Source organism: Cherax quadricarinatus, chromosome 26 (assembly GCF_038502225.1).
Source record: "Cherax quadricarinatus isolate ZL_2023a chromosome 26, ASM3850222v1, whole genome shotgun sequence".
NCBI classification, from domain to species: domain Eukaryota; kingdom Metazoa; phylum Arthropoda; class Malacostraca; order Decapoda; family Parastacidae; genus Cherax; species Cherax quadricarinatus.
The window spans coordinates 16,314,395-16,341,894 of NC_091317.1; the positions used below are offsets into that span (position 1 = coordinate 16,314,395).

The 27,500-nt window shown below is 40.3% G+C and overlaps 1 protein-coding gene across 1 annotated transcript in view; it reads right to left on the reverse strand.

The window, feature by feature from the left end:
• The window catches only part of LOC128691647 (glutamate receptor ionotropic, kainate 2), a gene marked incomplete in the record, with an annotated part of 245,304 nt that overhangs the window by 30,776 nt on the left and 187,028 nt on the right, over positions 1–27,500 (reverse strand). Inside the window, 2 exon segments of the mRNA XM_070088820.1 lie at positions 4,714–4,818; positions 13,830–14,036. Of these exon segments, the coding sequence (XP_069944921.1) occupies positions 4,714–4,818; positions 13,830–14,036 (312 nt within the window).

Below are 27,500 nucleotides of genomic sequence, written 5' to 3' on the forward strand. Positions count from 1 at the left end.
TTGGGAATGAGAGGCTAATAAATCAGATCTCAGGGACTGTGCTTCCAATTCCCTATAATAATACTAGAAAATGGATGAGAATATTGTAGAGGGTACGTGTGTGGTGGCTCGTTGGTCCTTGACACGTTCATAATCATAGGAGAGTCCGTATATCTTGCTATTAACGGACGAATGATCGCTCTTCAGTACTTCTTGCCCTGAATGGCTCACACGGGTTTATTTTTTTCCACGTGAAATAAATGAAGGAACAATGTAGAGTTTAATAATGCAAAACATACGAGTGATAATTATTCACTGTCTTCCATAGAGAATTTACAAACAATTGACAATTTGGAGGAGAAAAATTAAGCCAACGTTTCGATTCATCCTAAACCATTATCAGTTTAGCGTCGTCTAAATTTTCCCTTCCGAAACGTGTTTTTTTTTTTAAGAACTGTTAAAGCGCTTATACTATGACTTTTATTCTTGAAGCGAGGAATGATGTTAACGCTGGACTGCTGTTGTGCTAAAGCTAATAGCCTGATTGATCATGACATCACCTGCGAGGCTTAGTACGTGGCCACGGGGGCGATGACCCCCAGGAACCATCTATTGGTAGGAGAGAGATAGTTGAGGAAATGTAAAGAAGAAAGTCAGAATTGAAAGAGATGATGAGGGAGGAACTGAAAGAAGGATGGGTGGAAGGAAGGAGGAACAGAGAGACGAAGGAAGAATTTATCTAAAGGGGAGAGAGATAGAGACAAACAGACAGACAAACAGACAGACAGACAGACAGACAGACAGACAGACAGACAGACAAAGACACGGAGAGGAAGGATAAAACGAGAATAATGGAAAAAGAAAGACAATAGAAAAGAGAGAACGGTGGCAATAAAACAGAGGTAACGTAAGAATGGGCTTGTCCCTGGTTCCTCCCTCCCCTCACAACATGGCAGAAAGCCACAAACAAACAAACCAGGAGGTTCTAAAACAATGTTTGCCGTGACTGTCTGTGGCTTGTGTTTGACGGTACGACACTTACTGTTGCTAGTGTCACAGGCAACGGGAAGGAAGATGAAAGGGAAAGGATAAAAGGAGAAGAGGAAAAGGAGATGAAGGAGTAAGAAGAGTTAGGAGGAGGAGGATAGGAGGGAATAGTTGGAAGAGGATAAATGAAGGGGTGAAGGACGGGAGGAAGAGGAGAATGGGAGTAAGAGGTGAGAAAAGACGTGGAGAAAGAGGAGGATCATGGTTAAGAAGGAAGATGCGATAAGGGAAGAAGGTTAGGAAGAGGGAAATGGCAAAAGCAAGAAAGGAGAAGAAGGAAGAAAACTCTTATACAAATATTAGAAAAATACGATAAACAGAAAAAAAAAACAGCAGATACAGAGATAAATAACTACATATTTTCTTGTTCGTCTTATTTTTCATTTTCATCTTGTTTATTCTTCAACTTATTTTTACTCATCTTATTCTCCTTCGTTTTCTTTTCTTCGTCTCATTCTTCTTCTCCTCTTTTTTTTTACCTTACTTCCTCTCCCTCTTCTTTATCTTCCTCTTAAACTACTTCTTAAGTATCTACCTCAATTAAATGGCTTTTTTTTTCTTTCATATTCAAAATATTTCTTTTAGGAATAAAGGTAATTTTCTCAGAGAAATAAATTCCTAACATTACTATTAGGCAGAGCGGAGTATCCGCCCCGTGTTAAGCGGACGGAGGGTCGAGCCTGCACCACCCATCCTTGTCTTGAATGATCCACCATGGTTAATTAAGGCTTTTTAAAACAAAACATAACAATGTAATCCAACTAAACCGACATATATAATTTTATTAAATGTAATGGAAATATCTTGTATGTTTCTTTACATTATTTATATTCGAAATAATTAAGAAGTGAAATGGTTAATTGTTGTCACACACACACACACACACACATACATACACACACACACACACACACACACACACACACACACACACACACACACACACACACACACACACACACACACACACACACAAATATATATATATATATATATATATATATATATATATATATATATATATATAGGGAGGTACCACCTCTAGAACTGTCCTAGGGACCCTCATCCTCAGAGAAAAGAATAAACTTGCTTCAGGGAAAACTCAAGGTTCTCCCTGAAGCTGTTTGAAAATTTTCTCCTACCACCCCCTATATTTTATGTATATATTATTTAAAGACAAAATACATTGACAAAATACATTCACAAAAATACGATAGAAAGTAAAACAAAATAGGTGACTCAGAGCTACATCTCGAATACTTCGTCCAGCTCCCCGGCGGTGGGCCGCGTGCCCAGAATGCTGCAGGCATTTCCTCTCTGGATTGCAAACCTGAGTCTCTGAAAGAGGAAGCTGGTCGCCCTGTGGTCCTTGGTTTCTATGATGAGCTTTTCACCCAGCTCTATTAGGAACTTTAGAGCACACTTTCCCCATGCTCCAAGGGTCTCCGACCCTATTGGGATGAAGTTATAGCAAGGGGGAAGGTCTTCATATTTGCGGATCTTCTGGGTCTCCCTGTGGCTGGCAGCTCCACCCCCTTCCACTACGGAGTATGGCAAGTAGATATATATATATATATATATATATATATATATATATATATATATATATATTATATATATATATATATATATATGTGTGTGTGTGTGTGTGTGTGTGTGTGTGTGTGTGAGTGTGTGTACTCACCTAGTTGTACTCACCTAGTTGAGGTTGCAGGGGTCGAGTCCAAGCTCCTGGCCCCGCCTCTTCACTGGTCGCTACTAGGTCACTCTCCCTGAACCATGAGCTTTATCGTACCTCTGCTCAAAGCTATGTATGGATCCTGACTCCACTACATCGCTTCCCAAACTATTCCACTTCCTGACTACTCTGTGGCTGAAGAAATACCTCCTAACATCCCTATGATTCATTTGTGTCTTCAACTTCCAACTGTGTCCCCTTGTTACTGTGTCCAGTCTCTGGAACATCCTGTCTTTGTCCACCTTGTCAATTCCTCTCAGTATTTTGTAAGTCGTTATCATATCCCCCCTATCTCTCCTGTCCTCCAGTGTCGTCAGGTTGATTTCCCTTAACCTCTCCTCATAGGACATACCTCTTAGCTCCGGGACTAGTCTTGTTGCAAACCTTTGCACTTTCTCTAGTTTCTTTACATGCTTGGCTAGGTGTGGGTTCCAAACTGGTGCCGCATACTCCAATATGGGCCTAACGTACACGGTGTACAGGGTCCTGAACGATTCCTTATTAAGATGTCGGAATGCTGTTCTGAGGTTTGCCAGGCGCCCATATGCTGCAGCAGTTATTTGGTTGATGTGCGCTTCAGGAGATGTACCTGGTGTTATACTCACTCCAAGATCTTTTTCCTTGAGTGATGTTTGTAGTCTCTGACCCCCTAGATTGTACTCCATCTGCGGTCTTCTTTGCCCTTCCCCAATCCTCATGACTTTGCACTTGGTGGGATTGAACTCCAGGAGCCAGTTGCTGGACCAGGTCTGCAGCCTGTCCAGATCCCTTTGTATTTCTGCCTGGTCTTCGTGTGTGTGTGTGTGTGTGTGTGTGTGTGTGTGTGTCGTGCCGAATAGGCAGAACTTGCGATCTTGGCTTAAATAGCAACGCTCATCTTGCCATATAGGACAAGTGAAAATTTGTGTATGCAATAATTTCGCCAAAATCATTCTGAACCTAACGAAAAAAATATATTTCACTGTGTTTGTTTAGTATTAAATTATTGTAAACAAATCTAAAATATATTTAGTTGGGTTAGGCTAAAATAAATTGTTCTTATTATAATAAGGTTAGGTAAGTTTTCTAAGTTCTTTTTGGTGCAAAATTAAAATTTTTTACATCAACATTAATGAAAAAAATATATCTTCAAACGTATAAGAGAAAATTTTAGAAAGGACTTAATTTTAAATGAGTTCTTGCTAATTGACCAGTTTTACATATTCGGCACGACATATATATATATATATATATATATATATATATATATATATATATATATATATATATATATATATATATATATATATATATATATAAATCTGTGTGTGTGTTTGTGTGTGTCGTGCCGAATAGGCAGAATTTGCGATCTTGGCTTAAATAGCAACGCTCATCTTGCCATATAGGACAAGTGAAAATTTGTGTATGCAATAATTTCGCCAAAATCATTCTGAGCCTAACGAAAAAAGTATATTTCACTGTGTTTGCTTAGTATTAAATTATTGTAAACAAATCTAAAATATATTTAGCTGGGTTAGGCTAAAATAAATTGTTCTTGTTATAATAAGGTTAGGTAAGTTTTCTAAGATTATTTTGGTGCAAAATTAAAAATTTTTACATTAACATTAATGAAAAAAATATATCTTTAAACGTATAAGTGAACACTTTAGAAAGGACTTAATTTTAAATGAGTTCTTGCTAATTGACCAGTTTTACATATTCGGCACGACATATATATACATATATATATATATATATATATATATATATATATATATATATATATATATATATATATATATATATATATATATATATATATATATATATATATATATATATATATATTTAGTATTGGACTTTGGTTAATTAACCTTGAAAATTTCACTGACGTTAGGTGTTAAATGCGACCACTTGCCTCTTTGAACAACTTTAATGTCCGGTGCTGAAAGTGAACGTCTGTTACCCACCTTGAACAATATACTGATCCCTACGTTCATAAAAGGCTTGGTAAAATCGATGACGTTCTCTCTGGCATAGTTGATAGTCATGGAACCAATGGCCAGATCAGCTTTCTGTGAGAGAAAGAAAGTAAACCTTGATTAGCACTTATTGATGCAAAGTACAGGGGAGTACAAGACATTAGAGTAAAGAAGAGAACATGCAATCGTGTCATTACGATTTCTTGAGTCATGTAAGTACCTGTGAGTACATAGGCCTGACCACAGCTTACCTACCAGTATATCTCCTTTAAGACAGTTGAGGCAAGGATACTATAGCAGTGGGATATATCGTATATCAGAAAGGTATATAGGGCAATAGAACGAGAAATAATAAAGCAGAATGATAAATTGGAACAAGAGAAAGTAAGAAGGATAAATGGTATAACAGAAGGATAAATGGTATAACGGATGGAGAAATTGTTTAATAGAAGCATAAATGATACAACAAAAGGATAAATGGTAGAGGGATAAATGGTATAATGAAAGGAATAATGGTATAACAGAAGGATAAATGGTATAACAGAAAATCAGATATATCGTATAGCAGGTTAGATAGTATAGGAAAATGATAGGTAGTACAGAAGTAGGATAAAAAGTATATCAAAAGGATAGTATAGAAGGATAGATAACATAGGAAGAGATAGTGTTGTACAAGGACAGATATTATACCAGAAGGATACCATGGCAGGACAGCTAGCATAGCAGAAGGCTCTCTCCCTACTATTCACTCTTTCATGCTGCACTGCAGGTTTGAAATAAGATGATAAAAATAGACAAAATATGTAGAGGAAGGAAAGGAGAACGAGAGAAAGGAAAAGGAAAAAGTGTTAGTGTGAGGGAAGGTGTGAGGGATGGTGTGAGGGATGGTGTGAGGGATGGTGTGAGGGATGGTGTGAGGGATGGTGTGAGGGATGGCTTGAAGGATGGTGTGAGGGATGGTGTGAGGGATGGTGTGAGGGATGGTGTGAGGGATGGTGTGAGGGATGGTGTGAGGGATGGTGTGAGGGATGGTGTGAGGGATGGTGTGAGGGATGGTGTGAGGGATGGTGTGAGGGATGGTGTGAGGGATGGTGTGAGGGATGGCTTGAAGGATGGTGTGAGGGATGGTGTGAGGGATGGTGTGAGGGATGGTGTGAGGGATGGTGTGAGGGAACGTGTGAGGGATGGCTTGAAGGATGGTGTGAGGGATGGTGTGAGGGATGGTGTGAGGGATGGTGGGAGGGATGGTGTGAGGGATGGTGTGAGGGATGGCTTGAAGGATGGTGTGAGGGATGGTGTGAGGGATGGTGTGAGGGATGGTGTGAGGGATGGTGTGAGGGAAGGTGTGAGGGATGGTGTGAGGGATGGTGTGAGGGATGGTGTGAGGGATGGTGTGAGGGATGGTGTGAGGGATGGCTTGAAGGATGGTGTGAGGGATGGTGTGAGGGATGGTGTGAGGGATGGTGTGAGGGATGGTGTGAGGGAAGGTGTGAGGGATGGTGTGAGGGATGGTGTGAGGGATGGTGTGAGGGATGGTGTGAGGGATGGTGGGAGGGATGGTGTGAGGGATGGTGTGAGGGATGGGGTGAGGTATGGTGTGAGGGATGGTGTGAGGGATGGTGTGAGGGATGGTGTGAGGGATGGTGTGAGGGATGGTGTGAGGGATGGCTTGAAGGATGGTGTGAGGGATGGTGTGAGGGATGGTGTGAGGAATGGTGTGAGGGATGGTGTGAGGGAAGGTGTGAGGGATGGTGTGAGGGATGGTGTGAGGGATGCTGTGAGGGATGGTGTGAGGGATGGTCGGAGGGATGGTGTGAGGGATGGTGTGAGGGATGGTGTGAGGTATGGTGTGAGGGAAGGTGTGAGGGATGGTGTGAGGGATGGTGTGAGGGATGGTGTGAGGGATGGTGTGAGGGATGGTGTGAGGGATGGTGTGAGGGATGGTGTGAGGGATGGTGTGAGGGATGCTGTGAGGGATGGTGTGAGGGATGGTCGGAGGGATGGTGTGAGGGATGGTGTGAGGGATGGTGTGAGGAATGGTGTGAGGGATGGTGTGAGGAATGGTGTGAGGGAAGGTGTGAGGGATGGTGTGAGGGATGGTGTGAGGGATGGTGTGAGGGATGGTGTGAGGGATGGCTTGAAGGATGGTGTGAGGGATGGTGTGAGGGATGGTGTGAGGGATGGTGTGAGGGATGCTGTGAGGGATGGTGTGAGGGATGGTCGGAGGGATGGTGTAAGGGATGGTGTAAGGGATGGTGTGAGGGATGGTGTGAGGGATGGTGTGAGGGATGGTGTGAGGGATGGTGTGAGGGATGGTGTGAGGGATGGTGTAAGGGATGGTGTAAGGGATGGTGTGAGGGATGGTGTGAGGGATGGTGTAAGGGATGGTGTAAGGGATGGTGTGAGGGATGGTGTGAGGGATGGTGTGAGGGATGGTGTGAGGGATGGTGTGAGGGATGGTGTGAGGAATGGTGTGAGGGATGGTGTGAGGGATGGTGTGAGGGATGGTGTGAGGGATTGTGTGAGGGATGGTGTGAGGGATGGTGTGAGGGATGGTGTGAGGGATGGTGTGAGGGATGGTGTGAGGGATGGTGTGAGGGATGGTGTGAGGGATGGTGTGAGGGATGGTGTGAGGGATGGTGGCAGAGGAAGAAAACTAGGGAGGAAAAGACAGGATAATAAGAGAGGAAGGGTGTAAGGAGGAAGGGAGGGAGGATGATGGAAGAAAGAAGTGAAGAGAGAGAGAGAGGAACAAAGAGAGGGGAAGAAGAGAGAGAGAGAGGGAGGGAGGGAGGCAGTAGAGAAGGAAAGAGGGAGGGAAAAAGATGGAGGAAGAAAGGAAAGGCAACATTTATCCTGGATTAAAACTTTTTTTAGACTAGGTCAAAATTAGACGAAATTGGTTTTGTATAGAGTGGACCAGTAAAATTTAATCAGTTCTTTTTTGGGGGGAGGGGGAATAATTATTTTTGGGGGGAGGAGAAATTTGTTATTATATATTGTGGTGAAAAAAACAATATTTTATGATTTTTTTAAAGGGGCAAAGATGAGAATGAATCTACTGGAAAATAAAATTTATTATTATTATTATTATTATTATTATTATTATTATTATTATTGCTGTTATTATTATTATTATTATTATTATTATTGCTGTTATTATTATTATTGCTGTTATTATTATTACTATTATTATTATTATTATTATTATTATTATTATTGGTAAATTAGACACATGTGCAACTCTTGGGCATCTATACTAAGCAAACGTTTCGCCACACAGTGGCTTCATCAGTCCATACAAAGGAAAATCTTGAAGAACCATTCATCTACAAACCTGTCAGACACTGCAACTTCTTGGGATCTTAATACTTGGGAATTCTTCACTTGCCTAACCCTTGGGCACGACCTACTTCCACATTGGACAAATGTGACACCACCTATGACTGCTGCACCTCTCCTGCCATACGGTTTATAAGCTACTTCTCCGCACATATGCCGTATTCTATTCAAGATTGATGGACTGAACACATCGACTCAAGGTTGAGGGACTGATTACCTCATTCTCCTCCTGTTCTTCAAGATTCTCCTTTGTATGGACTGATGAAGCCACTGTGTGGCGAAACGTTTCCTCAATAAAGATACCCAAGAGTTGTACATGTGTCTAATTTATCAACATGTCGGTTCTCTGAACCATTCATCTACAATTATTATTATTATTATTATTATTATTGCTGTTGCTGTTGCTGTTGTTGTTGTTGTTGTTGTTGTTGTTGTTGTTATTGTTTTTGTTATTATTATTTTTGTTGTTATTATTAATGTTATTGTTGCTATTTTTACTAGTATTATTGTTGCTTTTGTTACTATTATTATTATCAATATTATTATTATTATTATTATTATTATTATTATTATTATTATTATTATTATTATTATTATTATTATTATTATTATCGTTATTGTTTTTGTAGTTGTTATTATTGATGCATGATCCATTGGGATCATTCAGTGCTTGGAAGAATTACATGGAATTAGGAAGAAGAGGGCACCTCCAAATCAATGTTTAAAGATCCCTTTACTAGCATAAGAGAGAGAGAGAGAGAGAGAGAGAGAGAGAGAGAGAGAGAGAGAGAGAGAGAGAGAGAGAGAGAGAGAGAGAGAGAGAGAGAGAGAGAGCGAGAGTGAGCAATTGGGTGAATGTAAAATTGAGATCATAAAACGAATATGCATTTTGTAATGTTGTGTCGAGATTTCTGGTCCTTTTGGGACTCGTGAGACCAAGTTTTCCCATGAATGCTTGTGGGAATCATGTTTTCTTCCAGGCATGTGAGCCCAGGGTAAGACTTCCCGTCAGTTCTCAGTACGTGAGACCACAACGCCTTCCCGAACTCCCGTGAAAGACGGGTCTGTATCCCCCTCACTCGCCTCCAGACAAGGCCAGTCACACTTTGTGAACAATATGTGAAGGATACATACACAAATAACCCGCACATGGGAGAAAGGAACTTATGACGACGTTTCGGTCCGACTTGGACCATTGGAATATTAAATCTTAGTCAGGAAGGGCTATGCTCCAGCTGGACACTTGCCACTCTAGTTTCGATGGTATGTGGAGGACGTTCTTAAGCACAGGTAATTAGACCTTTGGTAGTGATCATCCGGTCTTATTTACTCCACGTATGTGTTTCCCGGTGGAGTGGATGCCAAGGAGGAGGTTTTTAAACTGTGTCCCGGTGGAGTGGAAACCAAGGAGGAGGTCTTTAAACTATATGTATCTTGGTAGAGTGCAAGCCAAGGAGGTCTTTAAAACGTCTCTCGGAGGAAGCCAAAGAGAAGGTCTTTAAATTGTGTATCTAGGTGGAGTGGAAGCCAAGGAGGAGATCTTTAAACTGTGCTTTCCGGTGGAGAAGAAGCCAAGGAGGAAGACCTTAAGCTGTGTGTGTTACGGCGGAGTGGAAGCCGAGGAGGAGGTCCTTAAGTTGTGTGTGTCACGGTGGAGTGGAAGCCGACGAGGAGGTCCTTAAGTTGTGTGTGTCACGGTGGAGTGGAAGCCGAGGAGGTGCACTCTCTCCTGCAGACACACATGTCACACATCACTGGCCGTCTTGCTGCTTGAAGCTTCGCCAAATCACATAAACGACTTTGATGACTGTCCCACTGGAAGCTGGCACTGAGTGCCTCATTTGCATGGCGTCCCTCCCATTATCCTTCGTGCTGTACGGCTGGCCGTTTACCCAGCGGATGTTCAGAGGATCCACCAGGAGCAGAGTGCTGTTAGATGTTCATGAAAGAGAACGGAGGATCGAACCTCCACATTACCTTGCGCTGAATGTCTACCGGAGTTTAGACTTCACGTATGCTTTTTCAAAACTCTCCTGTATGATGCTCCCTTTCTTGAGGGGCGCAGAAAAGGAGGACCTTTGTTGAGTTACCAATAGCCTGATTGATCAGCGACCAGGCTTTTAGATGTTCGAAAGATCAAACTTTCTTTAGACGTTAACAGCGTTTGCTTCCTGGGAAAGTAGGCAACCATGAAGACCAATTTGCTCTTCAGACGTTAATGGCGCTTACTACCTGGGATGTAGGAGAACAGGAGAACCAATATTCTCCTTCAGACATTGATGTCGCTTTCTTCTTCGGTATATAGGTGACCTGGAAGACCATTATGCTCCGTCAGACGTTGATACTTACTTCCTGGGGACTCAGTGAAGCCAAAATGATCATTGTGCTCCTCGCGCATTGCTGGTGCTTTATATCTGGGAGATGCAGGAAATCTCTCCAACCACCTCTCTTAGTTGGGTGATAATGTTGGTACTGCAGCATTGTTGATTCTGCAGTATTGTTGGTACTACAGCAATGTTTGTACTGCAGCAATGTTGGTACTGCAGCAGTGCTGGTACTGCAGCATTGTAGGTACTGCTGCATTGTTGGCACTGCAGCACTGAAGGTAATACAACAGTGTTTATATTGCAACAGTGATGGTACTGCAGCAGTGTTGATACTGCAGCACTGTAAGCACTGCAGCAGTGTTGGTGCTGCAGTACAGCAATGTTTGTACTGCAGCAATGTTGGTACTGCAGCAGTGCTGGTACTGCAGCATTGTAGGTACTGCTGCATTGTTGGCACTGCAGCACTGAAGGTAATACAACAGTGTTTACATTGCAACAGTGATGGTACTGCAGCAGTGTTGATACTGCAGCAGTGTTGATACTGCAGCACTGTAAGCACTGCAGCAGTGTTGGTGCTGCAGCACTGTAGGCACTGTTGCAGTATTGGTGCTGCAACATTGTAGGCACTGCAGCAGTGTTAGTACTGCAGAACTTTAAGCACTGCAACAGTATTGGTGCTGTTTCGTTGTAGGTACTGCAGCATTGTTCGTGCTGCAGCATTGTGGGAACTGCAACACTGTTCGTGCTGCAGCATTGTAGGCACTACAGCAGTGTTGTTGCTGCAGCATTGTTGGCACTACAGCAGTGTTGTTGCTGCAGCATTGTAGGCACTACAGCAGTGTTGTTGCTGCAGCATTGTAGGCACTACAGCAGTGTTGTTGCTGCAGCATTGTTGGCACTACAGCAGTGTTGTTGCTGCAGCATTGTAGGCACTACAGGATTGTTGGTGCTGCAGCATTGTTGGCACTACAGCAGTGTTGTTGCTGCAGCATTGTAGGCACTACAGCAGTGTTGTTGCTGCAGCATTGTAGGCACTACAGCAGTGTTGTTGCTGCAGCATTGTAGGCACTACAGGATTGTTGGTGCTGCAGCATTGTTGGCACTACAGCAGTGTTGTTGCTGCAGCATTGTAGGCACTACAGCAGTGTTGTTGCTGCAGCATTGTAGGCACTACAGCAGTGTTGTTGCTGCAGCATTGTAGGCACTACAGCAGTGTTGTTGCTGCAGCATTGTAGGCACTACAGCAGTGTTGTTGCTGCAGCATTGTAGGCACTACAGCAGTGTTGTTGCTGCAGCATTGTAGGCACTGCAGCAAAGTTGGTGCTGCAACAGTAAGTAATACCAAAAATTCTTCATATATATACCAGATTGTCACTGCCAGTACAGGGATGTGTAGTAAATATTCTGTATTGTGTAGTAAAGATGTGTGGGGTTGACTAGTAAAGATATACTGTAATGAGTAGTTAATAAGATGTTCTGTACTGATTAGTAAAGATGGATGGGGTTGAGTGTTGAAGTTGTGCAGGAAAGAGTAATAAAGATGGGTAGGTCTGAGCAGTAAAGATGAATTATACTATTAAATAAAGAGGGCGGAAGTTCTGATAGTGTGTCTGTCTCACTACTGCCAGCAGAACTTCCCGAGAAATTGAATCATGCGACAGTGACACTTCTGGTATTCGGTAATAACACAGAGACGCAGTCCTCCTGGAACTCCTTATTGACAGAGAGTTGTAAATAATGTCTTCCTCTATCATACGTCACCCGAGATCATACCATGACTGTCACATAATGCAGCCGTAGTGAGGAAAAGAGATGGGGAAAAAAGCAGCTTCTCTTGTGACTGCGTCTGGCCCTGTGCAGAGCTTGACCAACACAGAGCTGATAAAGCTCTATGAAGAGTGAACGTCTCTCACAACAAATGTTTGCTCTGCACCTGTGACTTTTGTTTATTAAAGTCAACAGTACACTGTTGTGTCAAAGTGTGAGATTCCTTTTGGATGATCAACTCTCTGGCGTCTCCCATTGCTCACTCTCCTCACCAAGAATTAACTACTTGTCCATAGGACTTTTCGTGTATGTGATACTGATAACGTACTTACCAAGCTATGCCTGTGGGGTCCTGTTTCGGCTCATGGCCGACCTGCTTACCTTAAGTCGAATCGCGTTGATTCTTAGCCACTTCTTCCCAAACCAATCTTCTCTTAAAAAACCATATAGTGTGTGTGTGTGTGTGTGTGTGTGTGTGTGCGTGTGTGTGTGAATACACTAATCATTTGATTTAGTTATACCTGCTTGTTTCCGTGTGTGTAATTAACTATTTGTAGTTACAGGAACAGAGGGCTCGTAGTCCTCATGCTCCAAAATTATAAATTTATGGTATACTCTTTTAAAACATCCCCATAGTTTTGGCACACGATGGTGACAACTCTTCTTTATCTAATGCTCCTGCAATTTTATGACAACCTATCCTTCCTTAAGGTCTGCTATAATTACATTAGCCATTTTAGTAAATCAATGACATAGAAATGGATGAAATCAGACGTAGGTAAATATGAATTAGAAGTAAGAGGGGAAATGTATCTAGTTTTTTAGGAATGAAAATGTTAAGGGCTCTTCGAACGAGGTTCCATGATGCCGGTGAAATGCTCTTGATCCAAGAAATTGATTCTGCCCTCTCCTTCCTTTGATTGAACTGCATTTACTTAACATGAATCCATATTAATATTATTTTCATGGGGAAGCGTAAAGCCCGTATGGTTTATACAGCACCTGAGGACTAAACCTGTAATCAGGTTTAATCCAAGTATACGGGAGGATAACTCCAATTTCTTGTATGAATAGCAACTCATTAGAAAAGGTCGTGTACATCTTCTCAACATTTTCAGTCTCCCCAAAACTAGCTACGATGGCCTGAATTCTTGAATTCTTCAGCTAAGTTCTATGAACATTACATCTGTCAGAAGCTCTGCCGCATGCCACTAATCCTGAATAATATTTGATAGCCACCAGAGAGAAATACTGGGAAATATTTGAGAGATATGCAGTGAAATCATGATTTGCTCACAGGTAAAAACTATAGAATAAAAAAATCTGCAACGTGCATTTTACTTGGCTGCAACACATAGAATACGCATCACAACTTGCAACAGTGAAAATTGGTTACATATTAACATGAAGCAACATAACATACAAGTATTTTCGTGCAATAAATGCCTGTCTTTATTATGACATAAATAACGTTAAATGCAACAATAACGATTAAACAATGAAAAAACATTATAATTCAGAGATCGATCTACTTTCTATATTCTTAAAAAAAATTACATGCACTTCATGCTTCATCCACTGTTACCACGGCGCGATATCATGATAAAAATAAATAAGACGAATTCACAAGACTCATGCTCGAGTGCCACATCGTAACCAGATCCTCACGTTATCCTGCAGCTCACGAACGATGCCGTTCCACTCTCCCGTGACAGGGTCCTGGATCCCGTAGGTTCGGGAGGGAGAAACCTGGATCTTGTACTGGAAGCCGATCATGGTGGCGATATGTTCCAGCATGTCAACACAGAATCCCTTGTAGCGATCGTTGCCCTCTAAGGTTGCCTCATCCTTCTTTAGCATCACGTAAGGCGTCTCCTGGTGGTGGTGGTGAGGAAGGTTGAATACGAGTGGAGAACTGCTGGTGAGGGGATGGAGAAGTGCAGAGAGGGAATTTCGTTGGAGGAGTGGTAAGAAGAGATTTCATTTCAGGTGGTGATGGTGTGGGTGGTTGGTGAGAGTTTCGGGGGTGATGAGAGTGTCTGTGAGTTGGTGGTCAGGGTGTGAGAGGAAGGAAGAATAGTTCCTGAAGGGAGGGAAGAGTAATTCCTGAGGGGAGGGAAGAATAGTTCCTGAAGGAAATAAGCTTTACCATCCAACATGTTGGAGACGAAATAATAACAGCATTAAAAATACGCCACACCCATTAAATTAATGAAGTTGATAGCTAAATAACCACAGAGGTTTGACAAATAAAAATAATCAGCTTTATCGTCCATGATCAAGTATTTTATTTTCATCTCGAGAAGCATCCATTCCAGGAAGGATGAATCAGTCTTCAAGTTCTAAACAGAAAAAGGTAACAACGAACAGAAAATAGACGAAGGAAAAAACAGATTTCAGAACAAACAACGTCTTGCTCTCTCTCTAGACTTCATCAGACCCTGGTAAAGATCTACAAAAAGCGAAGCATTGTAGACTTTTATCACGTCTTTGATACAGAACTTGATAAAGTTTTACACTGAAAAAGTGTTATCTCAATAAAAGCTTCTTCCGCAACATGTGTCTTTGTCTTCATACATGTCTGCAATACGCCATATCTTCCAGTCAGAACTGACAACCAAACTCTTACACAGCTGCGGATTTCTGTCCATAAGTATCAGATGTCCAAACTTGTATCATTTACATACGTTTGTCTTAATTTCGGAGGCAAAAGTATTTACAAAGAGGAAAAGTTTACAGATCACATAGTTTTATTACTCATTCTCGAGGCTACGACGAAAAAAAAGTTTTTATTGAGCATCCCCGCCAATACTGTTAAATTTATACGCTCCTTTAGCGATATGCTCGGCGTTATTCTTACCCCAGGGTCTTCTAATTCGAGTCTTGTAGGTTTTCACTCCGTCAGCTGACTTCTTTTATTTTCCCTAATATCAGGTGAAGAAATAGTGGACGTTAATTACAAACAGGAGTTTAAGTGTAGCTATGATAATATGTCTGAGATTAGAGAGTGATCGCGCCAGGTACGATCGCGATAACAAGTGAAATAACATGATGGACAGGCAGCACGGCTCCCAAGGCTCAGTACAATATTCAATACCAGTGTGCCCTACCAGGCGGGACACATCGTAATTCCGTAGAGCACTGGTATCTCCACGCACACTGTTTAAATTTGATGAGGGATGTACCAGGGGAGGATGGATAATGGGAGGTACCAGGGAAAGATGGATTAGGGAGGGTACCATGAGCGGGATGGATGAGGGATGTACCAGGAAAAAATGTATGGGAGATGTGCCAGGAAAGGCCTATGAGGGGAGGTTGGATGGAAGATGTACCTGGAATGGGTGGATAAGGGAAGGTTCCAAAAGAGGTTGGATTAGGGATGTACCAGGAAGGGTTTGATGAAGGGATGTACCGAAGAGGGAGAGATTTAACGAAGGGATGTACCAAGCAGCGGGGGAGACGGACGTAAGGTAAGGATGCAGTCAACACCAACGCAGGAAGACTATAAGAAAATACTCGTCAGATTGATGTAACCTGATGCCTGCGAAACACACGTGTCTTCTGCTAAAACCTGATTACCTTCCATTCCTCAGACTCAACATAAACGCCTCCGCCTTCAACCATTTACAAGAACTATAATAAAAAATGTATGGAGCAGCAAGTATAAAACTGTATGACAACCTGAACCATTCGGTGTTCCCAGAAATAAATGATCGGTTCCAAATATTCATCGCTCATGTGATTAAGAAACAATATGCGATTTACTGCATTTTATTGAAGAGACATTATTATTGGTATATTTTACTATATCTGGAAGACGGCTTGGAGAGTTACTGACGTAAGGGTGTCATTTTGCCACTTTCTTAGGTCTAAATATGATATATGTTTTCGTGCGACAATTTGACGCAACCTTTTCTGATCAGAAAACTGGTATTGCGCTAGGTAGGTGCCAATTTGCAATTTGATCTAATGAATTGTGTGGGATTTCTTCTGTGCAGAGTAATGTGTGAGGTATGTCAAGTTAGGTTTGATTAAGACACTTGGGAATCTTTTTTTTTTTTTTAAGATGTTTTGACAGCCATTGGCTATATTAGTCCTATACAGAGACCGGAAATGGTGGAGGCGGTGGGGATGGTATTCTCTATACTGATAAAACCACTAGTTAGCAAAATGTCTCCGCAATATAGGGTCTCAAGTGCTGCATATGTCTTATTTGCATTCATTGAAAGTGGACTTATCAACACATAGGAGCACAAATAGTTTATACGCTGTCAAAATTAACTTACATATAGATGGCAGAAGGTTCGTCGAGAGTTTCGTAGCAAGACTGATCAACACTATAAATGGTAATAATTTTTGAAGTGGTGGACTGATCAGCCAGCGGAAGGCCTCGGTCGGATGTCCTAAAGCTCCAACGGCGGGTCGTCATATGGCTAAGACCCGCGTCAGGAAACACTTGTCCAGTTTCCTGACGAACCTTACTAACCTGGTCAACAGTACTCTTGCGTGATACATACAGCACAGAGCAAGCTGTCGTAGCCCTTATAGAGGAACAACAAAAGATCCGAGGAGGCGAAAGTAATTTTGACTGTGATTAAGGTGTTACGGAAATACTTATACTAATATTTAGCAATGCGAAATTTGATGACTAGTGCAAAAGAAGTGACTAACGAATGTGTTCGTGTTCTCTCAGTTGTATTCGAATAGAACGCGCATATTTAGTGTCCCGAGTGACTTTACTCCAGATGAAAAGAAGGTAAGTTTTACAGTGACAGTGCACGAAGGGAAGGAGATGAATTTTTGTCAAGTGAGAAAAAGACTAAGGTCGAAATATGGGCGTTTTAGGGAAACATTTCCGTCACTTTATTTTATGTTGGTGGAGATAATACTTAACTAACGAAGCATTAGTTGATTGATTTGGTGCATTTTTCTTCGTATTTTCTGATTAAAAGCAAATTTTTAATTAATTTTGTTACTGGAATTGCGCAGATTAAGTACAAGCGGAAGTTGGTTGTTGTTGTGGTTTTTGTGGTTGTAGTTGTCGTTATGGTTGTTATTTGTTGAATATTGTTGTTGTAGTTATTTGATTATTGTTGTTTTTTTATTATTACTGTTGTTGTTTTTATTTGTTTATTATTGTTTGCGTGGTTTATTGTTTTTTATTGTATACTGAAGGATTGTTTATTGATGAAATACTTGTAGCGAATTGTTGGTTAATTGTGGTTGATTCTATTTAATGAATGACTTAATTTCAATCACTGATTGTTGGTTGCGGGTGAACGTTGATTACGTCTGAGTGTTGGATGATTGTTACATTTGGTTGACTGTTTGTTGTGGTTGAATGATGGCTTTTGTGGTTCGCGGTTGTATATTTGCTGATTTTTTCATTTTTTTTTATTAACACATCGGCAGTTTCCCACCGAGGCAGAGTGACCGGAAAAAGAAGAAACACTTTCATCATCACTCAATCCATCACTGTCTTGCCAGAGGCGCGCCTACACTACAGTCAAAAATCTTTAACATATCAACATCTCTCCTCCTCCTCCTCCTCCTCCTCCTCCTCCTCCTCCTCCTTCTTCTTCTTCTTCTTCTTTTTCTTCTTCTTCTTATTATTATTATTACTACTATTATGATTTTTTTTTGCATAGGTTTTTGTTCATAATTTGAAAACGCCTAATCCGACTGGTTTCAAATTTCCAACACTTGTGTGATGGAACTAGGGAAAAGCTCAAGCAACTACTGACATATGTAAGAGCCACGAAATCGTAATGACACGATTGCAAACAAACCTAATTGGATGAATCTTATTGTAGCCAGCTGGCTCAGTGGCTTACGCGCTGGCCTGGAGTTTTATGACTCCCCCGCCACGAGTTCGACTCCTACCCGTGGTTTGTTTGATATAAACTATTTCCGATTTTGATTTTTATGTGATAATTTGAGGAAGCCTCTGCTGATTAGTTTCAGACTTCAAACACTGGTGCATCAGATCAAGGGGAAAGTTGAGAGTGTTACCTGAGACTGTAGGTACCAGTGTGCCATTTATTGTTAAAATGGTGTACTATTATTCCTTAAAATAACTAGCAAATGCCTCTTCTGAATAGCATCAATCATTAATGGTTGATGTAGCTTATTCAGAGGACGGCATCTAATAAGTTTAGACTTTCTAGATGCCAATTTGTAAATTTTCTAACATATTTTCTAACTGATTTTATTTTCATGCAATAACTGGAGACAGTCTCTTCAGATCGGCTTGAAACTTTCAACTCTAGTATATCCTTCTTGAAAGATTGGGACAGTTATTGAAGTGTGTAGGGGTCCAATTTACCAGTTTTATTTCCGAAACTGAATGGTATTTTCACAGTCAGATGATGTCTCGTCTGATAGGTTCAACTTTGCTAGTTGACTAGCATAGTTAATAAACTTGAAATTCCTGGATTCAGAGAAATAACTGAAAAACGCATATTGCGGTTGTTTCGAAACTGTCAGGAATAACATTTTTTTTTAATAGAGGCTTAACATTAATTCTGGGTTGTATATAATTTGCCAGTTTTATTTAACAATTTTGTTTCTTTACAATAACTGGAGAATGACTCTTGTGATTGGCTTGTAACCTGACATGTTGGGTATCTTACTTAGAGAAAGGCTTATAATTATATAAGTGGCAATTTGCCAGTTTTATTGAAGAAATTTTAAAAAATTTTAATTCAGGTTTTCATCCAAAAATTTGCGAATGTCACATCCGATAGGCTTCAAACCTTTTAATGTTGTTATTATGTAACTTCTCAACAACTTCAGGCTCAGTGTTGGTGTGTTTCAGGATACTGATGTCTGTACCATAACAAGAGAAAGTTTTTTTTATTATCTGATTAGAATTAACGTTAAAAAGTTATTGTTAATTAGTGGAAGGTTCGAATTTGTTATGAGTTAATGTATTTTCCAGTCAGCTATTTTTGTTGAAGAAAACTGGAATATTACTTTTTATGCGGTAACTTGAAGAAAACTGGAATATTACTTTCCATACGGTAACTTGAAGAAAACTGGAATATTACTTTCCATGCGGTAACTTGAAGAAAACTGGAATATTACTTTCCATGCGGTAACTTGAAGAAAATTGGAATATTACTTTTCATGCGGTAACTTGAAGAAAACTGGAATATTACTTTCCATGCAGTAACTTGAAGAAAATTGGAATATTACTTTTCATGCGGTAACTTGAAGAAAACTGGAATATTACTTTCCATGCGGTAACTTGAAGAAAACTGGAATATTACTTTTCATGCGGTAACTTGAAGAAAACTGGAATATTACTTTCCATGCGGTAACTTGAAGAAAACTGGAATATTACTTTTTATGCGGTAACTTGAAGAAAACTGGAATATTACTTTCCATGCGGTAACTTGAAGAAAACTGGAATATTACTTTTTATGCGGTAACTTGAAGAAAACTGGAATATTACTTTCCATGCGGTAACTTGAAGAAAACTGGAATATTACTTTTTATGCGGTAACTTGAAGAAAACTGGAATATTACTTTCCATGCGGTAACTTGAAGAAAACTGGAATATTACTTTCCATGCGGTAACTTGAAGAAAACTGGAATATTACTTTTTATGCGGTAACTTGAAGAAAATTGGAATATTACTTTTTATGCGGTAACTTGAAGAAAACTGGAATATTACTTTTCATGCGGTAACTTGAAGAAAACTGGAATATTACTTTTCATGCGGTAACTTGAAGAAAACTGGAATATTACTTTTTATGCGGTAACTTGAAGAAAACTGGAATATTACTTTTTATGCGGTAACTTGAAGAAAACTGGAATATTACTTTTCATGCGGTAACTGCCGTAGAAACTTATACCGCATTCTGAACTATAATTTTTTTATGGGCATTGAGGCAGAAAAAGCTGGGCATTACCGAAACGGGGAAATCTTTGTCTGATCGTACTGTGACTGAAACATTTAATAGTTCAAATTATACTTGAATAAGGTCGTTTTCGAGGCAGAGTTTAAGGAATAGAAAGTCACGGATGAATGAATGGCCAGTGAAGAAGAGACGAGGCTCGTAGTGCTGGAAATAAAAATGAAAATACTGGAACAATGTGTGATTATGATGAGAGTTCATGTGGGGAAATGATTTTGAGGAAATGACTCGAGTTGTGATGAATGGTGTGTTGAGGTGGTGTGGGGGATGTAGTTGGGGAGGTGTGATGATGGCATATCCTGGTGTTGGAGACTTGGTGGTGAAGGATGTGAAGTTTCACGCAAGCGCGCGCACACACACACACACACACACACACACACACACACACACACACACACACACACACACACACACACACACACAACGGAAGGGATAGACTCAGAAGTGTCCTTGTTTGCAGACGATGTGAAGTTAATGAGAAGAATCGAATCGGACGAGGATCAGGCAGGACTACAAAGAGATCTGGACAGGCTACAAGCCTGGTCCAGCAACTGGCTCCTTGAATTTAACCCTGCCAAATGCAAAGTCATGAAGATTGGGGAAGGGCAAAGAAGACCGCAGACACAATATAGTTTAGATGGCCAAAGACTGCAAACCTCACTAAAGGAAAAAGATCTGGGGGTGAGTATAACACCGAGCATATCTCCTGAGGCGCACATCAATCAGATAACTGCTGCAGCATACGGGCGCCTGGCAAACCTACGGATAGCGTTCCGATACCTCAGTAAGGATTCGTTTAAGACTCTGTACACCATCTACGTCAGGCCCATACTGGAGTATGCAGCACCAGTTTGGAATCCACACCTAGTCAAGCACGTCAAGAAATTAGAGAAAGTGCAAAGGTTTGCAACAAGACTAGTCCCAGAGCTACGGGGATTGTCCTATGAAGAAAGGTTGAGGGAAATCGGCCTGACGACACTGGAGGCCAGGAGGGTCAGGGGAGACATGATAACGACATATAAAATACTGCGCGGAATAGACGAGGTGGACAAAGACGGGATGTTCCAGAGATGGGACACAGACACAAGAGGTCACAATTGGAAGTTGAAGACTCAGATGAATCAAAGGGATGTTAGGAAGTATTTCTTCAGTCATAGAGTAGTCAGGCCATGGAATAGCCTAGAAAGTGATGTGGTGGAGGCAGGAACCATACATAGTTTTAAGGCGAGGTATGATAGAGCTCATGGGGCAGGGAGAGAGAGGACCTAGTAGCAATCAGCGAAGAGGCGGGGCCAGGAGCTGTGACTCGACCCCTGCAACCACAAATAGGTGAGTACAAATAGGTGAGTACACACACACACACACACACACACACACACACTGGAGGACAGGACGGTCACGGAAGACATGATAACGACATACAAAATACTGCATGGAATAGACAAGGTGGACAGAGACAGGATGTTCCAGAGAGGGGTCACAATTGGAAGCTGAAGACTCAGACGAGTCACAGGAATTTTAGGAAGTATTTCTTCAGTCATAGAGTTGTCAGGAAGCGGAATAGTATAGCAAGGGATGTAGTGGAGGCAGGAACCATACATAGGTTTAAGACGACTTATGACAAAGCTCAGGGAGCAGAGAGAGAGGACCTAGTAGCGATCAGTGAAGAGGTGGGGCCAAGAGCTGAGTCTTACTCCTGCAACCACAATTAGGTGAGTACAATTACGTGAGTACACACACACACACACACACACACACACACACACACAGGCAGAACTACAGAGGGACCTGGACAGGCTGCAGGCCTTGTCCAGCAACTGGCTCCTGGAGTTCAACCCCACCAAGTGCAAAGGCATGAAGATTGGGGAAGGGCACTTCTCCTGAGGCGCACATCAACCAAATAACTGCTGCAGCATACGGGCGCCTGGCAAACCTAAGAACACCATTCCGACATCTAAATAAGGAGTCATTCAGGACCCTGTACACTGTGTACGTTAGGCCCATATTGGAGTATGCAGCGCCAGTTTGGAACCCTCACCTAGCCAAGTATGTAAGGAAACTAGAGAAAGTGCATAAGTTTGCAACAAGACTAGTCCCGGAGCTAAAGGGTATGTCCTACGAGGAGAGGTTAAGAGAAATTGACTTGATGACACTGGAAGACAGGAGAGATAGGGAGGATATGATAACGACATATAAAATACTAAATGGAACCGACATGGTGGACAGACAGGAGGTTCCAGAGATGGGACACAGCAACAAGGGGTCACAGTTGAAGACTCAGATGAACCATAGGGATGTTCGGAAGTATTTCTTCAGTCACAGAGTTGTCAGGGAGTGGAACAGTCTGGGTAGTGATGTAGTGGAGGCAGGATCCATATACAACTTTAAGAAGAGGTATGATAAAGCTCATGGAACGGAAAGAGTGACCGAGTAGCGGCCAGTGAAGAGGCAGGGCAAGGAGCTGTGAATCGACTCCTGCAACCACAACTAGGTGAGTACACACACACACACAAACACACACTCACACACACACACACACACACACACACACACACACACACACACACACACACACACACACACACACACACACACACACACACACACAAAAGGAATCTGGTGGAAGAAATGGCTCAACAATTCAGCAGTTCTCTTCATTAACCATAACCATTAAACAGCTACACGATTATTAGCCCCTTTATATTGCCTCCTATAATACAACAACACGAGCACCTTTGGACCAGCTTCATACATTCCACCAACAAAGCACCATTGCAAACCATAAAATAAGTTCATAAAATAAGTCATTATTACAAGTCCTCACTGGGAAATGTGTAAGTAACTCTCGGCCTCGTATTTTATATGCTGACAGAAACTAATTTTATCATAATTTTTTAAACTTGGTCGCGGACCTGGCCGCGGGGACGTTGATGTCCTGGATACCCTCCAGGTAATGCCTATCTACTGTACCACGGGGTCGTTGATCTCCGGGACATCCTCCAGGTAAAGCCTATCTACTGTACCGCGGGGACGTTGATCTCCGGGATACCCTCCAGGTAATGCCTATCTACCGTACCGCGGGGACGTTGATCGCCGGGATACCCTCCAGGTAAAGCCTATCTACTGTACCACGGGGTCGTTGATCTCCGGGATACCCTCCAGGTAAAGCCTATCTACCGTACCGCGGGGACGTTGATCGCCGGGATACCCTCCAGGTAAAGCCTATCTACTGTACGTGCATAACCTACAACGAACAATTTAATCCCTTGAAAGGAATAAAAACAAATATTTAGTATATATACAGAGGACTAGATATATACCCATCTCCGTGCACAGTGTATATACTGCTGTACCTTCTTTGATTATTCGAAAAATATCTCCGTTAATAGAAAATATAAATGTAAATGAATAAATCTGGAGAGAGAATTTTTGGCAAGGCTGAGTATTCTTGTGATATAATATGGATGATAACAGAATATAATATTAACATACATTAAAAACATAACATAATTGAGAATTTGCATGATGGAATTACTCCATTATGCTTTCACTAAACTTATACCATTCTAATCAGGCACTGCCATCAAACGATTAATTTAGAAGTTTCCTCGTATCTTTATCACGGAGACTTCCCATTAAATTTTGATGAAAGTCAATTTTACAAATGTCCTCTTAAAATGCCATTTGAAGCCGCTCGTTCTGGACCATTTTTCTAAGCAACAGATGGAAGTGCATCTCTGAAATAGAATTACTAGCGTGAATTAATTTCCCGAGACGAATGATCAGATGCTCACATTAAATGATTTATTTGACGTTTTCAAACTCTTACGACTCACCCATCACTCGACTCATAAATACTCACTCTCGTTAATCGATTCAGTCATTAGTCTACACACAGGCATGAAATTCCATTGTTTCCACTTCGCTAATCCAGTTGATTGTTTATTTGTCTTGGAATCCAAATGATTTTGTACCGCCGGCAGGAATTAAATCGAGTCAATACTCTTGAATTACACAGGTTACTACAAAGAAGATTACCTTCTATAGCATATAGGCTAACAAACAAAGAATATATATATGTATAAGCATATATATATATATATATATATATATATATATATATATATATATATATATATATATATATATATATATATATATATATATATATATATATATATATATATATTTATATATGCAATAAGATCACAGCAAACAGTTGATTTTAAAAAATGCAAAACAACCACTGTGAAAGAGTAGTGAAATTCTAAGCGCTTTGGTGACTACTCACATTGTCGAGGAACTATGACAATGTGAGTAGTCACCAAAGCGCTTGGAATTTCATTACTCTTTCACAGTGGTTGTTTTGCATATATATATATATATATATATATATATATATATATATATATATATATATATATATATATATATATATATATATATATATATATATATATATATATATATATATATATATATATGGTTAAATTATATATACCCACATCTCGTAGGAAATGATTTGAGGACAACATTAAAAATAATAGGTCTATCTGTGTATACCTGCATTATTATTAGTCATGGTGTAGCGCTAAACCAGTAGGATTATACAGCGCACGTAGGGGGGGGGGATTGGAAAGTATTCAGGCTCAGTTCAGGGAACCGGAGCACAGATACAATTCCCTAGATCAAGAGCCCCTCACCAGCATCAAGGAAGTATATACCTGTAGAAAATGACCATCGTAAGGATATGTCTCCCTCGCAAAACTTATAAAGCTGAGTTAAATTGTGCTTACTGAACACTGAGGATCAAAGGGATGATCTTAAATGACGTTAAGCTCGAATTTAATATAATAAAAGCTATTGTTTCAATGGCTTCGTTTGTAGAAGGTAGGTTTTGTAGTTGTAAAAATTAGTGGCAATAAAAGGAGGGTTTATATCCACGGTCCCTGAGCATATATATTCTATTTTTGGATTATATTACTATGCTTGGTGTTGTGACGCTGCCTTTTATGTTTTTTTTTTTTGGGGGGGGAGAACTTGTATTCAAATTATTTTTAAATCTCTTTTCAAATTAAAAATTCGTGGTGTCACATATGAAACATTAATAATAACAACAACAACAAGAACAGCTCTTCGTGTAACAACACAATAGCAACGATATAAAATAAACAAAAAACTTAAAACTGGCGAGTTTAAAATCAATTAAACCACTACCACAACTACTGCCAGACCCACAACCACTACTACCAGACCCACCACCACTACAACAACCACAACCACTAGACCCACAACCACTACTACCAGATCTATAAAGTTCTGGCGACAGGTCTTGCTTCTCTTGCGAGTACTGTCTGCAGGTATTATGCCATAATTTATTGACATAAACATTTTTTTTACAAATTGGTAAGGTCACAGTGACATAAGATGCCGAACAAACTTTTATCGGGTCAATGTTTTGCCCTTGTGTACAGCGAAACGTTGTCCCAACAAATTCTTGTTCTGCGAGGTATGTCTTGAACATCAGCAGTACAACATTTAGTAACAATATATTAAGTTGTAGTCTAAAATTATTTGCATATTGCGCAAGTGTTTTTTTTATTAACAGTGCAATGTTTAGCCTACAATCGCGTACACCAACCTAAAACTACGCTTTATAACTGATACCAGTCAACAACCGCAGATGAAAACGTTAACTATCTATGGACTACATTCGCACTTACAGCCGTATCATATCTACAAGGGACATTAAGGGTATTACAGTTAACAGAAGTGAGCCGCATAATCTAAAGAGCTGTCGTATATCCTTGGGATTTCTGTTACTTATACATTTTGATATAAAATCCTCTACAACTACTCAGAGTAAACGTGTATAGCAAAGTACTATGCAGGAGTGCACCTTCAATCTGGCTTATCAACATCTGATGGAAGGAAAACCACATCTTGTAGAACAAGTGTTTTATTGATGAAACGTTTTGCTCTGTTAAAGCTGTAACAGAACAAAATGTTGTCCTAACAAAAGCGTGTTCTGCAACCTGTGTCTTTTCTTCTCTGTTGTCGGTAGCACAATATTCGGGTTTAGAGTTGTGTTGGAAATTATTCTACAATACATTCGCTGATTGTCCGTCACTTTACCCCAGACATGAGTTGCTTGACAATGCCGTTCCATTCTCCAGTGATGGGGTTCTGGACTCCATACACTCCTTCAGGAGACATCTCTATAATGTAGTCAAACCCCGAGAGAAGAGAGATCTCGTGCAGGAGGTCGACGCAGAACCCGTAGAACCGGTCGTTCCCAGTGAAGTTCTTTCCCGGCCGCATCATCATAAATGGGTTGTCCTGAAGTTTGGTGGCAGCGGTGGGAATTTAAGAAACACTATTAAATGAGATTTAAAATGGGTACCCTGTGAGTTGGTAGTAATAGTGGGTTTTATATATCTAAATGAGGTTTAATGAAGTTCTGTGGTGCTCATTGTGTGTATGAATGCTACTTGGAAAGGATAGGAAGGCGAGTTAATAAATTCTCTAGTAACTGGCTTAGGAAGATTCTCCACTAAATTCTGGTAGCAGTTGGATTTTGATATGACTTGAAATGAGAATTTTAAATCTTTTATTTATTTTTTTATGGAGTGTAACAGGATTCGTAAGACTTTGATTATTTTTATATACCTTTTGGGGTTTATTAAAATGACAGCAGTAATTCGAACTAGACATAATTATAATTCATGAAATGCTTTTAAAAGTGAATTTTTTTTTACAAAGTTAACTGATTTAAGCAAGTTTTCAGATATCTGTAGCACTAATATTGACAGTAAAACTTATAAAGGGCTCATCTAAGTTGTGGATATTTTAAGCAGTATAATGTGTGTCTATGATCCGTCTATCTGTTCGAAGATTTCAATATTTTGGCTCACGATTCACATTCTTCATGTGGCGCTGTTAATGTTTTCTCCTGGATGTTTATTGTTTGTATATATACTTTGTAAATCATTTTAGCATATTCTAATATTCTCTTTATTTTATTTCGGCTCTCCCGTCATTTATTTAAAAGAAAATTTTATCAAGAAAAATAATGACTTCTTGCGGGACGACGCCTGAATTTTCCTTTCAAATATAAAACTTTTTTTCGGTGCGTTAATTTCCTCCCTTCTTTTTTTTCCTCTCTCTTTATGTATTGTAATTTCCTGACTAGTCTTTCACTGGGAATTTGATCGATTTTTTTTAAATATTTAATAGATTTCAATCTGTCTATGTATGTCTAACTTGAATAGTATCTGTGACTATAGCAGAGATATTTAGTAGTTCTCATATATGGATTTTTGCTTATTAAAAATAAAATTATTCTGTAGTTTGTAATGTTCTTATTTTTTTTTTAAATGCCGAAACGGTGCTGGACATTTTCAGTTTTCTGCCAGTT